The sequence below is a fragment of the Tympanuchus pallidicinctus genome, unplaced genomic scaffold (genome assembly GCF_026119805.1).
Source record: "Tympanuchus pallidicinctus isolate F22 unplaced genomic scaffold, pur_lepc_1.0 scaffold9, whole genome shotgun sequence".
NCBI classification, from domain to species: domain Eukaryota; kingdom Metazoa; phylum Chordata; class Aves; order Galliformes; family Phasianidae; genus Tympanuchus; species Tympanuchus pallidicinctus.
The window spans coordinates 23,889,345-23,902,305 of NW_026294813.1; the positions used below are offsets into that span (position 1 = coordinate 23,889,345).

General features: G+C 61.4%; 1 protein-coding gene and 3 long non-coding RNA genes across 8 annotated transcripts in view; all 4 read left to right on the forward strand.

Moving 5' to 3' along the window:
* TCF4 (transcription factor 4) overlaps positions 1-452 on the forward strand; it is a 106,830-nt gene extending 106,378 nt beyond the window's left edge. The window contains exon 8 of the mRNA XM_052670008.1: positions 217-452. Coding sequence (XP_052525968.1) covers positions 217-452 — 236 coding nt within the window. The remainder of the gene's footprint in view (positions 1-216) is intronic.
* A 442-nt stretch (positions 453-894) lies between these two features.
* On the forward strand, positions 895-1,221 carry LOC128074405 (uncharacterized). The gene is made up of 3 exons (XR_008203186.1): positions 895-958; positions 1,099-1,154; positions 1,197-1,221. It is a non-coding gene; the product is annotated as an uncharacterized LOC128074405 (long non-coding RNA).
* Positions 1,222-1,236: 15 nt separating this feature from the next.
* On the forward strand, positions 1,237-1,965 carry LOC128074404 (uncharacterized). Of its 5 annotated transcripts, XR_008203184.1 has the most exons (4): positions 1,237-1,378; positions 1,561-1,602; positions 1,673-1,742; positions 1,925-1,965. It is a non-coding gene; the product is annotated as an uncharacterized LOC128074404 (long non-coding RNA). The 5 variants fall into 5 exon arrangements; XR_008203183.1 differs by lacking the exon at positions 1,925-1,965 and having other exon boundaries at positions 1,519-1,623; positions 1,706-1,878; XR_008203181.1 differs by lacking the exon at positions 1,925-1,965 and having other exon boundaries at positions 1,561-1,623; positions 1,706-1,878.
* A 5,614-nt stretch (positions 1,966-7,579) lies between these two features.
* Positions 7,580-8,922, forward strand: LOC128074444 (uncharacterized). Its single transcript, XR_008203199.1, has 6 exons — positions 7,580-7,622; positions 7,661-7,690; positions 7,826-7,855; positions 8,066-8,110; positions 8,540-8,599; positions 8,908-8,922. It is a non-coding gene; the product is annotated as an uncharacterized LOC128074444 (long non-coding RNA).
* The last annotated feature ends 4,039 nt before the right edge of the window (positions 8,923-12,961 follow it).

Below are 12,961 nucleotides of genomic sequence, written 5' to 3' on the forward strand. Positions count from 1 at the left end.
CCTCCCCCTGCGCTGCGCACGCGACAGCGGGCCCCACGGCGGGCTGCGCGTGTGGGGTTGGCGGCCGTGGCTGGGGGGCCGTGGGCTGGGGGGCGCGGAGGCCCCGCGGCGCTGGGAGCGCTGGGCACGCTGCTGCCGAGGGCAGAGCCGCTCCGTAGGAGCCGCGCCGGCGGCCTGCCGGCCTTGACCAGGACGCCGTTCTCTCTGTCTTTGCAGAAGTTCAGACAAAGAAAGTTCGGAAAGTTCCTCCGGGGTTGCCGTCCTCAGTAAGTACCGTGCGGCGCGGTGCGGTGGGGCGGGACGGGGCGGGATGCGGCCATTGGCACCCATGGGCGACGGATGGCCTCGGGGTGAGGCGCGGGGCTGCAGCGCTCATCTCCCGCCGGGGTGACGGACGCCCCGGTGGCACGCGGCACGGTGCAGGTGCCCGCAGTGGGAGCCCCACGTGCTGAGGGCTGTGGCAAAGGATGGAGGATGGATCTTGTGGGAGATCGATGAGGCTTTGGGGTGCTGGGGCCTCGCACCGGGGCTGCTGGGCAGTGCCAGGTGGCCGCCAGCGGGAGCTGCCGTGTGTTGGGGACACGTGGGGCATAACGAAGGAGCAGTAATTAAGCAGGGCTGGTGCAGGTAGTGGGAGAAACGTGGTGCCAGCCTTGAGAGGTCAGCCCTTGGAGGTCAGTCCTTGGTGAGGGCAGCCCTTGGAGGTCACCTCTTGGGGGTCAGCCCTTGGGGGTCACCTCTTGGGGGTCAGCCCTTGGGGGTCAGCTCCTGAGGGTCTGCCCTTGGTGGTCTGCCCTTGGAGGTTGGTCCTTGGTGAGGTCGGACCTTGGAGGTCAATTCTTAGAGGTCAAGCCATTAAGGCCAGCCTTTGGAAGTCAGCCCTTGGAGGTCAATCCTTGGAGGTCAGCCCTTGGGGGTCAATCCTTGGAGGTCAATCCTTGGGGGTCAGCCCTTGGGGGTCAGCCCTTGGAGGTCAGCACTTGGAGGTCAATCCTTGGAGGTCAATCCTTGGGGGTCAATCCTTGGGGGTCAATCCTTGGAGGTCAATCCTTGGAGGTCAATCCTTGGGGATCAGCCCTTAGAGGTCAATCCTTGGAGGTCAATCCTTGGAGGTCAATCCTTGGGGGTCAATCCTTGGAGGTCAATCCTTGGAGGTCAGCCTTTGGGGGTCAGCCCTTGGGGGTCAATCCTTGGAGGTCAGCCCTTGGGGGTCAGCCCTTGGGGGTCAGCCCTTGGAGGTCAATCCTTGGAGGTCAGCCCTTGGGGGTCAATCCTTGGAGGTCAATCCTTGGAGGTCAATCCTTGGGGGTCAGCCCTTGGAGGTCAATCCTTGGAGGTCAATCCTTGGGGGTCAATCCTTGGAGGTCAATCCTTGGAGGTCAACCCTTGGAGGTCAGCCCTTGGGGGTCAATCCTTGGAGGTCAGCCCTTGGAGGTCAATCCTTGGAGGTCAGCCTTTGGGGGTCAGCCCTTGGAGGTCAGCCTTTGGGGGTCAATCCTTGGAGGTCAGCCCTTGGAGGTCAATCCTTGGAGGTCAATCCTTGGAGGTCAGCCCTTGGAGGTCAATCCTTGGAGGTCAATCCTTGGAGGTCAATCCTTGGAGGTCAGCCCTTGGGGGTCAGCCGTTGGGGGTCAATCCTTGGAGGTCAGCCCTTGGAGGTCAGCCCTTGGAGGTCAATCCTTGGAGGTCAATCCTTGGAGGTCAGCCCTTGGAGGTCAATCCTTGGAGGTCAATCCTTGGAGGTCAATCCTTGGAGGTCAGCCCTTAGAGGTCAGCCCTTGGGGGTCAATCCTTGGAGGTCAGCCCTTGGAGGTCAGCCCTTGGAGGTCAGCCCTTGGGGGTCAATCCTTGGAGGTCAGCCCTTGGGGGTCAATCCTTGGAGGTCAGCCCTTGGAGGTCAGCCCTTGGAGGTCAGCCCTTGGAGGTCAATCCTTGGGGGTCAGCCCTTGGGGGTCTGGCGGTCTGGTAAAGCACGCATGAACAGTAATTCCAGGAGAAGCGGCGGGCTGTTCCAACGCACAGGACGTAACGGCGCGCTCTGCGGTTCATTCTGGGGCCGCCTTTCGTTCTGGGATCGCGTTCTGTTCTTCTTTCTGTCTCTTCCCCCACCAGAGCTGTACAAAACACTGTTTTTGCCCCTCCTGCAAACGGAGAGCAAAGCCCCGACCAGAGGAGCGCTGCGCTCCGCGCTCGATAACCGCGTTTGTTGTATCTTTCCATCCGATGGCTGGGAGGAGCGGGGTGGCAAATCCACCGCAGTGGGACGTGTGGCAGGTGGACGTTGTTGATCTCCGGTGGGTTTTACGCTTTTGCCATAAATCTGACTGAATTTGCGGAGCGCCAGCAGCGCGGAGCTGCGGTCACAGTGTATCGCAGGGCTCCAACCAGGCGGACGCAGACCCCGTTTCGGCTGCACATCTTGCTTTATTCCCCCTGGCGTCCAACAGTGCCACACGCCGTTGTGAGAGCCGCCGAGATACGGGGAAGCTCAGAGTTTCCGGCGAAATGGTGGCGCTGTTGTGGCTTTACTGTTTCTGATCACAAGTTCCCACGTTTGTGTTTTCAGCCCGCTTTGCTCTGCGCTCTTCGGTTCTGGCTCTCCTTTGTGGCAGCAGCTGATATCCGCCGAGGTCGTCGGGGAGCTGCTGGGTTTGCAGCCGCAGGCGGATTCGATTGGGTGAGGTGGAGGAGCCCCCAGCGCCGCCGCCGGCAGGCAGGAGGCTCGAGGCCGGCGCTGCGCTGTGCCCTGCCTGCAGCTCGGCGTGCTGGTGGGACCTTGGAGGTGTCGGTGTGCAGCTGCTGCAAGAGCTTCTGCTGCGCTGCTTCTTGCTGCAAAAGAAGGTGTCAGATGAGTGCCAGTGTGTGCTTGGTGCGAGTGCAGGATGGACGCGCTGCCCGCCCGTCCCGACAGCGTTCTCCCTTTGCGGCCGGGTTTCTTGGGCAGAACACCCGCTTCACAGCCTGGAGGTTATTGTAAAGCACACACGGTGCGCAGGGAAGTGAATGAAACGCAGCAAGTATTTCTGAAAACAGCGAGCGGGTTGGGGTTAGCATGGTCCTGAAAGGCACGGAGCCTTCTGCCTGCCAGCGGCTGGATGTCAGCCTGCGCTGCGGCCGCGCGTCCCATGCAGCAGGGAAGGAGCCCAGGCTGGGGGTCGGGCTGCAGGGCTGGGCTGGGAGCCGGAGGAGTGGTTTGTAAGCAGGCCGGCTCGATGGCAACGCGCTGAGCTGATAGGGTGGAATTACGGCGGCGTCTTCTCTTGCAGCGTGTGTGCATTAAGTTGTTCTCCGTGTGATTCGCGCAGCGGATTTGGAGATCAACGCAGCGGCGTTTGTGAAGGCGCTCGTTGCTGGTTAATTCGTAAGCGGCCTTGTAAGAATCCGGGTGATAAGCGGTCATAAATGGGCTCCCCGTTACGGCGCGGAGTGGCTGCGGGTTTGAAAACAACGCGGAGGGCTCATCACAGCTCTGTGCGGCCCGCCGCCTCCCGCTGCTCCTCCTGGGCACGCGGAGCAGAAAGGAGGGGAGGTTTGGGGCAGAAATGGCTGCCGGCTGCCACAGCTCGCTTCCCCAGCACCAGGGGTGCCGGGCTGCAGCACGGCGATGCTTCCTGTCCCCCCGCTGCAGTGGGAGCAGCTGGTGGGTGCAGCTTTGAGGCGAGGTTTGGCCTATGGGTTTGAACTGCAGCGAAGCTGGAGGCGTCTGAGCTTCTGCCCTGCAGGCAGGAGCCGGCATCGGCGCGCAGCTGCGGCAGCCGTGGTGGCGAGGAGCCGTGCCGTGCTGCACCGTGAGCCGCCGTCCCCCCGCACGACTCCTCTCACCTCTGACTCCCATCCGAAGGCTTTGCCGTTGTTCCGGTCAGTAACCTGATGCCTTTGTTTTGGCTGCTGGTGTTTTAATCGCAGCTGACCTTTGGCAGCGTTGTGCAGCTCGGCTGGCTTAATCTCACCTGTGGAGCAGAAATAATTCATCTCCGGAGCACGTCCGTTGGAAGCGGTCCGTGTGAAGTGAGTGCCTTCCAGGGCAGCAGCTTCACAGAGTCACAGAATGACAGAATGGTTTGCGTTGGAAGGGACCTTTTAGATCACGTAGTTCCAGGCCCCTGCTATAGGCAGAGACACCTCCCACCGCACCAGTTTGCTCACAGCCCCATCCAGCCTGGCTTGATTGCTTCAAGGGAGGGGACATCCACAACCCCTCTGGGCAACTTGTTCCAGTGTCTCACCACCCTCACCGTAAAGAATTTCTTCCTGATATCTAGGCTAATCTTCCCTCTGATAGCCGAAAGCCATTTCCCCTTGTCTTGTTGCTACCTGCCCTTAAAAAAGTCCCTCTCCAGCCTTCCTGTAGTCCCCTTCAGGTCCTGGCAGGCCACTATACCGCCCTCCTGGAGCCTTCTCCTCCCAGCTCCCTCAGCCTGTCCTTATGGGGAGGTGCTCCAGCCCTCCCAGCATCTCTGTGCTCCTTTTTGGGACCAGGCTTTCAGAGGTGTGACTGAGCACAGCTCAGCTCCTGCGTTTTTCCCCCATCTTCAGCCCTGCCTTTGCTGCCGTTACCACCCGATGCAGTCGCTGTTGTGCCGTGCCTTCATTTCCAGTCCTCCTTGGACTCCTCTACGACTGTGCCTGCAGCTGCCCGCGTCCCACCCGGCCCGCAGAGAGGTGCATTTCGTTCCCATAGCTGAGCCCTGGGCTGGGGGCTCCGTTTGTCAGCCCCAGGCTTGGCTGTCTCGTGACTCCACCGCTCCTGGTGGCAGCAGAGCTGATGCGGCGCTGATCTTGCAGCTTGCAGGCTGTTACGGTGACTTTCCCTCTTGGTGTCCAGCACATGGTGCTGTGAGAGGTACCCCGGCTTGTTCTCTGACAGCCTCACGGCTGTATGTTTGCTCCTGTTCTGGGAAGCACAGCCCTCGCTCTGTTGTATTCCTGCAGGCCGCCCGCAGGCGTGCTGTGAGCTCGATGGCTCTGCAGCAAGGGCTCTCCTCTTGCCCTCCTCGCCTTAATTCTGCCTGAAGAATCGTATCATAGGATCACAGAATCACAGAATGGCCTGGGTTGAAAAGCACTGCAGTGCCCATCAGTTCCAACCCCCTGCTGTGTGCAGGTCGCCAACCTGCAGCCCAGGCTGCCCAGAGCCACATCCAGCCTGGCCCTGAATGCCTGCAGGGATGGGGCATCCACAGCCTCCTTGGGCAGCCTGTGCCTCCCCGCCCTCACTGTGAAAGACTTCTTCCTTATATCCCACCTAAATCCCCCCTCCTTCAGTTTGAAGCCATTTCCCCTCGTCCTTCTACCACAGACCCTGCTCAGGAGCCTGTGCCCCCCTTCCCGTAGCTCCCCTCATCTCCGTTGAGGTAAGGAGGAGGAACTGAAGAACTGCTTTTCTTGAAGGATCGGAAGGTGAAGCCCCCGAGCCTCAGCTGCGATGGCAGAAGCCTCTGTCTTTCATCTCCACTCAAGGTGCCTAGGCGGGAGGCATCTATTTGCACTTGCTGCTGCATGTGTTTACAGTCGTGCCAGCTTTGACCTTGCTAGCCAGACGGATGAGGCAGGGCACGACTCAGCTGTGGAGCCTAAGGAAGCACCTGCTTGGTTCCAGAAGCCCAGAGAGGAGAAATACCGCTGGGATGCCTCCGGGGGCTGTTTGACGGAGACGCCTTGGGGCTGGGAGCTGGGGAAGCGCCTTCGTGCTTTCTGTGCAGCCTTTGCAGCCTTCCTGCCCCGGGTTCAAGGAGCGCAGCCCTAAGGAGTCCCTTTCAAACGTCCGACTCCATCGGGAGGTTTCCAAAGCAAATCTGGCGCCCTTGACTTCCCCTGCGTCCCTGCACGCCGCCCGGCTCTCGGGGTGGAGGTCTTTCGATGCACGGCTTAAAATGGGGCCGGGTCGCTTGGGTCCAGGCCGGCAGTTCGGGGAGAGGAGGCTGATGGAGGAGGCAGCAGGAACCAATCCGAGCAGAGCCGTGTGATTCCAAGGCTTCCGACAGCTGGGAGGAAGGGCAGCGACGGCAGGGCTCAGCGGCCCCCTCTCCCGCGGCCCCGTGCCGTGCGGCTGCCCGGAGCGCAGCCGTGCAAATCCGCCCTGGTTGCGGTCTGGTCTCGCTCTCCTTAAAGTCGAGCCGAGCTCAGCTCCGTGGGCTGCTGCCGAGCTCCGGCTCTTATTTTAAAAGCAAATACAACTCGGGCAGTGCATCTTCAGCACGTGGTAAAGTAAGTTGAGCCAAGGGAACGAGATCCGCTGCCAGGCAGCGGGGATGGGTTAAGGGAGCTGTGGCGAGCAGCCCAGGATCGCTCGGTGGTGCAGGGCAGGAGCGGGCAGCGGTTGCGCGGGCAGAGCTCTGCGCTGCTGCTGTCGAAGGGCTGAGGACGCAGCGGGAGCGCAGACGGGAGGCGCTCGGTGCGTGACAGCGGCTCCTGTCCGGGAGCGACCTGCGCTGTGTTCCGCCGCCTCCGCTGCGCTCCGCTCGGAGCGGGGCCGCGCTGCACGCCGCACCTCGCGGCTGTGGCTGCGCTCGGAACCCGCCGGTGCCGGTCCTGCGCGGCTCCGTCCCGCTCGGCGGTGCCGGCGGAGCTGCGGGACGTTGGCTTTGTTTAGCTTGAGCGTAGACTCCCTCTTCAGAGCACGGCAGGTAGTGCAGAAGGCATTTCTTCTTCGCGGCCGTAGCGCCCTGGCCGACGCATGCAGGCGGTTTCTGAGCGCTGCGGAAAGGACAAAATGAAAGGCGGCCCGGAGCGCCGTTGCAGGGCCGGATCCGATCGGCTGGAGCTGCCGGTGCCGCAGCCGGGGTCGATGGCTGGCGGTGCAGATGGGATCCTGCAGGCGCCCCGCGCCCCTTCCTGGGCAGGAAACCGGCCCGGCGTCCTCCCCCCGCTCCCAACTGACACGCGCTTTTAATTTAAGCTTCTTATCGGTCTCTGTGTTGCACGCGCTGGGCTTCAGGCAGGCCAGGTTCCTGCAGGAGAAAAGCCCGGAGGTGGCTGCGCGCCGCGGGGCTGCTGGGGCCGGCAGCGCCTGGGGTTGGCAGGAGAGCCAAGAGTCGACGCAGCGTCACTGCAGCCTTCGGCCATTTCCTTCCAGGGGCTGCGTCATTTTCGTGGGTTTGGAAATGGGGCTGAATTCAGAAAGGTAGAACTCTGATTTTTCCAGATGGTTGCCAGCAAAACCCACTTCAGGATCAAAGGTGCGCGTGGCCCAGGGGGCAGCTGGACTCCTGGTTTACCCAGCCCTACCTGGAGCGTGCTGTGCGAGCAAGGAGCTCTGCAGGGCTGAGTTCTGCAGGTCTGAGCTCTGCAGGTCTGAGCTCTGCAGGTCTGAGCTCTGCAGGGCTGAGCTCTGCAGGGCTGAGCTCTGCAGGGCTGAGCTCTGCAGGTCTGAGCTCTGCAGGGCTGAGCTCTGCAGGGCTGAGCTCTGCAGGGCTGAGCTCTGCAGGTCTGAGCTCTGCAGGTCTGAGTTCTGCAGGTCTGCAGGGCTGAGCTCTGCAGGTCTGAGCTCTGCAGGTCTGAGCTCTGCAGGGCTGAGCTCTGCAGGGCTGAGCTCTGCAGGTCTGAGTTCTGCAGGGCTGAGTTCTGCAGGTCTGCAGGTCTGAGTTCTGCAGGTCTGAGTTCTGCAGGTCTGAGCTCTGCAGGTCTGAGCTCTGCAGGGCTGAGCTCTGCAGGTCTGCAGGTCTGAGTTCTGCAGGTCTGAGTTCTGCAGGTCTGAGCTCTGCAGGTCTGAGCTCTGCAGGGCTGAGTTCTGCAGGGCTGAGTTCTGCAGGTCTGAGTTCTGCAGGGCTGAGCTCTGCAGGTCTGAGTTCTGCAGGGCTGAGCTCTGCAGGTCTGAGCTCTGCAGGGCTGAGTTCTGCAGGTCTGAGTTCTGCAGGTCTGAGTTCTGCAGGGCTGAGCTCTGCAGGTCTGAGCTCTGCAGGTCTGAGTTCTGCAGGGCTGAGCTCTGCAGGTCTGAGCTCTGCAGGGCTGAGTTCTGCAGGGCTGAGTTCTGCAGGTCTGAGCTCTGCAGGGCTGAGCTCTGCAGGTCTGAGCTCTGCAGGGCTGAGCTCTGCAGGTCTGAGTTCTGCAGGGCTGAGCTCTGCAGGTCTGAGTTCTGCAGGTCTGAGTTCTGCAGGTCTGAGCTCTGCAGGTCTGAGCTCTGCAGGGCTGAGTTCTGCAGGGCTGAGTTCTGCAGGTCTGAGCTCTGCAGGGCTGAGCTCTGCAGGTCTGAGCTCTGCAGGGCTGAGCTCTGCAGGTCTGAGTTCTGCAGGGCTGAGCTCTGCAGGTCTGAGTTCTGCAGGGCTGAGCTCTGCAGGGCTGAGCTCTGCAGGTCTGAGCTCTGCAGGGCTGAGCTCTGCAGGTCTGAGCTCTGCAGGGCTGAGCTCTGCAGGTCTGAGTTCTGCAGGGCTGAGTTCTGCAGGTCTGAGCTCTGCAGGGCTGAGCTCTGCAGGTCTGAGCTCTGCAGGGCTGAGCTCTGCAGGTCTGAGCTCTGCAGGGCTGAGCTCTGCAGGTCTGCAGGTCTGAGCTCTGCAGGGCTGAGCTCTGCAGGTCTGCAGGGCTGAGCTCTGCAGGTCTGCAGGTCTGAGTTCTGCAGGTCTGAGTTCTGCAGGGCTGAGTTCTGCAGGGCTGAGCTCTGCAGGTCTGAGCTCTGCAGGTCTGAGTTCTGCAGGTCTGAGCTCTGCAGGGCTGAGTTCTGCAGGGCTGAGTTCTGCAGGGCTGAGCTCTGCAGGTCTGAGCTCTGCAGGTCTGAGCTCTGCAGGGCTGAGTTCTGCAGGGCTGAGTTCTGCAGGGCTGAGTTCTGCAGGGCTGAGTTCTGCAGGGCTGAGCTCTGCAGGTCTGCAGGTCTGAGCTCTGCAGGTCTGAGCTCTGCAGGTCTGAGCTCTGCAGGGCTGAGCTCTGCAGGTCTGAGCTCTGCAGGGCTGAGCTCTGCAGGGCTGAGCTCTGCAGGTCTGAGTTCTGCAGGTCTGAGTTCTGCAGGGCTGAGTTCTGCAGGGCTGAGCTCTGCAGGTCTGAGCTCTGCAGGGCTGAGCTCTGCAGGGCTGAGCTCTGCAGGTCTGAGCTCTGCAGGGCTGAGCTCTGCAGGTCTGAGTTCTGCAGGTCTGAGCTCTGCAGGGCTGAGTTCTGCAGGTCTGAGCTCTGCAGGGCTGAGTTCTGCAGGGCTGAGCTCTGCAGGGCTGAGCTCTGCAGGTCTGAGCTCTGCAGGTCTGAGCTCTGCAGGTCTGAGCTCTGCAGGTCTGAGCTCTGCAGTTCTGCAGGGCTGAGCTCTGCAGGTCCCCATGTGAGGTGGAGCCCTGAGCCCCTCATGCTGCTGCTGCTCTGCGCTCTGCAGCGGGGCTCTGGGGCTGTGGCAGCCTTTGCTGCTGTGCTGTGCTTTACGTTTTCCTCCTGTTGTGGAGCTGCTTGGTCTCAGGCCCTTGAAGGAGCTGGCGGTGCCGTGTTGGTTGTTGCATTGGTGCTGTGACTGCTGTGCGTTTGTTGACTCGGCCTCTGCGTTTCATCGAAGGAACGCTTCAGTTTTTGCTCTGAAGTTTTCCTGTGTTGTTTTTTTGTTGTTTTTTTTTTGTTTTTTTGCCTTTACGCTGAAGCGTCAAACGTGCGGAAAGAACCGGCGTGGCAAAAAGAAAAACACACGGGGAAAAAAGTGGCATAAAGAGCTGCAGTAACTATTAACATTGTTAAACGCATAGCAGGGCTCCCCTGACAGCTTCTTGGCACCAGAACCAGGCGGCCGACAATGGCTGGTTGTATTTTTGTTATTGTTGTTTTGTTTTCAATGGCCCGCCGTGCGTTTTGACAGGCCCAGCATAGGGCTGGGGTCGGCACCCGAGATGGGGGGCAGCTGGGGGGCGCCGGAGGGGACAGTGGAGGGGCAACAGGGTCTGCATGGGGGGCAGGGCTGCCGTGGGGTCTGGGCATGGTGGGCTGTGTGTCCATGGGCTGTGTGTCCATGAGCTGTGTGTCCATCTGTGTCCATGGGCTGTGTGTCCATCAGCTGTGTGTCCATCTGTGTCCATGAGCTGTGTGTCCATGGGCTGTGTGTCCATGGGCTGTGTGTCCATGTGTGTCCATGGGCTGTGTGTTTATGGGCTGTGTGTCCATGGGCTGTGTGTCCATGAGCTGTGTTTCCATGGGCTGTGTGTTTATGGGCTGTGTGTCCATGAGCTGTGTGTCCATGGGCTGTGTGTCCATCAGCTGTGTGTCCATCTGTGTCCATGAGCTGTGTGTCCATGAGCTGTGTGTCCATCTGTGTCCATGAGCTGTGTGTCCATGGGCTGTGTGTCCATGGGCTGTGTGTCCATGTGTGTCCATGGGCTGTGTGTTTATGGGCTGTGTGTCCATGGGCTGTGTGTCCATGGGCTGTGTGTCCATGTGTGTCCATGGGCTGTGTGTTTATGGGCTGTGTGTCCATGGGCTGTGTGTCCATGGGCTGTGTGTCCATGAGCTGTGTGTCCATCTGTGTCCATGAGCTGTGTGTCCATGAGCTGTGTGTCCATGGGCTGTGTGTCCATGAGCTGTGTGTCCATGAGCTGTGTGTCCATGGGCTGTGTGTCCATCTGTGTCCATGGGCTGTGTGTCCATGGGCTGTGTGTCCATCTGTGTCCATGGGCTGTGTGTCCATGAGCTGTGTGTCCATGGGCTGTGTGTCCATGAGCTGTGTGTCCATGGGCTGTGTGTCCATCTGTGTCCATGGGCTGTGTGTTTATGGGCTGTGTGTTTATGGGCTGTGTGTTTATGGGCTGTGTGTTTATGGGCTCTGTGTTCCCTGCTCCTGCCGCTGCCCTGCGCCCTGTGCCCGTGAGCAGTGCGGCGCCCCTCTCTGTGCAGCCGCGCACCGCAGCCCTGTGCGCTCCTGCCGGCGGCTGCGCAGCCCCTCGTTCCTCCGCTCGCAGTTCATTTATGATTCTGATGAGGGTGTTTTTTCAGGAAACACGCATTTCGCTTTTTGACCTAGGAGCATCTGTTAGAATTTTTTTTTTAATACTACTTTGGCATTCTGGAAGTGTTAATGTCTTTCATATCTGTTTAATGCTATTTAGGGATATTTATGATCACCTCTCGGTTACTCGGGGTAAAGTGTGTTGCCGTTTTTTTCGAGCAGGCAGGAAGGCGTTCGTACGAGGAAACAGATTGCTTTCAACATGTGCTTCCTGTGACAGTAAAAAGAACAAATTAGACTCAGCGCTGCGCAGCGAACGCACAACCGCGTGCTTTTGGGCGTTCCGAAGCCGGGCGCGGCGGGGTGACGATGTCTGTTGTCCGAGCGGGGAGGACGAGGGAAGCGGCGAGAGCTCGGCGGCCCGGGACCCCGCCTGGAAGCGCCGGCGCCGCCTTCCTTCGCGCTCGCCGCATCTCGGTGCCGGGCCGCGTGCTGCCCTCGCCTCGCCTCCGTGCGCGGCCAGGCCGAGCTCCGCCTGGAGCAGATCGCGGCGTGGCTCCGTGCCGGAGCGGCGACCCGAAAGAAACGTCGGCACAACGCAGCCGCTTGCTGCTCCGTGCCGGGCGGGCGGGAGCTTTGCCGCCCCGAGCCGCGCCGGGCGATGCAGCACACGTCCCCGCTGCGCCGGGCGCGCATCCCCGCTTCTCTTCGGGGACGCGTCGGGACAGAGCTGAAGGCAGCTCCCGTCCGGCAGGGCCTCCCCGCCTCCTCTTTGCGCGTTGTGCCGCTCCCGGACGCGAGGCCGCTCCGGTGCCAGGAGCGCGGGTCGTGGTGGCGGCGACGGCCCGGTGCGGTGCGGGCAGCTGGCGGCGCTGCGGGAGGCGAGCAGGAGGCCGGCGGAGGGCTGAGCGGTGCGGCGGTGGCCCGGCTGTGCCCACACTGTGCTGCCGTGCTGCTGTGCTGCCGTGCTGCCGTGCTGCCGTGCTGCTGTGCTGCCGTGCTGCCGTGCTGCCGTGCTGCCGTGCTGCCGTGCTGCCGTGCTGCCGTGCTGCCGTGCTGCCGTGCTGCCCTGCTGCCGTGCTGCCGTGCTGCCGTGCTGCTGTGCTGCCGTGCTGCCGTGCTGCCGTGCTGCCGTGCTGCCGTGCTGCCGTGCTGCCGTGCTGCCGTGCTGCTGTGCTGCCGTGCTGCCGTGCTGCCGTGCTGCCGTGCTGCCGTGCTGCCGTGCTGCCGTGCTGCCGTGCTGCTGTGCTGCCGTGCTGCCGTGCTGCCGTGCTGCCGTGCTGCCGTGCTGCCGTGCTGCCGTGCTGCCGTGCTGCTGTGCTGCCGTGCTGCCGTGCTGCCGTGCTGCCGTGCTGCCGTGCTGCCGTGCTGCCGTGCTGCCGTGCTGCTGTGCTGCCGTGCTGCCGTGCTGCCGTGCTGCCGTGCTGCCGTGCTGCTGTGCTGCCGTGCTGCCGTGCTGCCGTGCTGCCGTGCTGCTGTACCCATCTCACTTCTTCCTGTCCCCATCTCTGTTCCTTTCCCCATCCCTCTTCCTTTCCCCATCCCTGTTCCTTTCCCCATCCCTCTTCCTTTCCCCATCCCTGTTCCTTTCCCCATCCCTGTTCCTTTCCCCATCCCTGTTCCTGTCCCCATCTCTGTTCCTGTCCCCATCCCTGTTCCTGTCCCCATCCCTGTTCCTTTCCCCATCTCTGTTCCTTTCCCCATCCCTGTTCCTTTCCCCATCTCTGTTCCTTTCCCCATCTCTGTTCCTGTCCCCATCCCTGTTCCTTTCCCCATCTCTGTTCCTTTCCCCATCCCTGTTCCTTTCCCCATCCCTGTTCCTGTCCCCATCTCTGTTCCTTTCCCCATCCCTGTTCCTGTCCCCATCCCTGTTCCTGTCCCCATCTCTGTTCCTGTCCCCATCTCTGTTCCTGTCCCCATCCCTGTTCCTGTCCCCATCTCTGTTCCTTTCCCCATCCCTGTTCCTGTCCCCATCTCTGTTCCTTTCCCCATCCCTGTTCCTGTCCCCATCCCTGTTCCTGTCCCCATCCCTGTTCCTTTCCCCATCCCTGTTCCTGTCCCCATCCCTGTTCCTGTCCCCATCCCTGTTCCTGTCCCCATCTCTGTTCCTTTCCCCATCCCTGT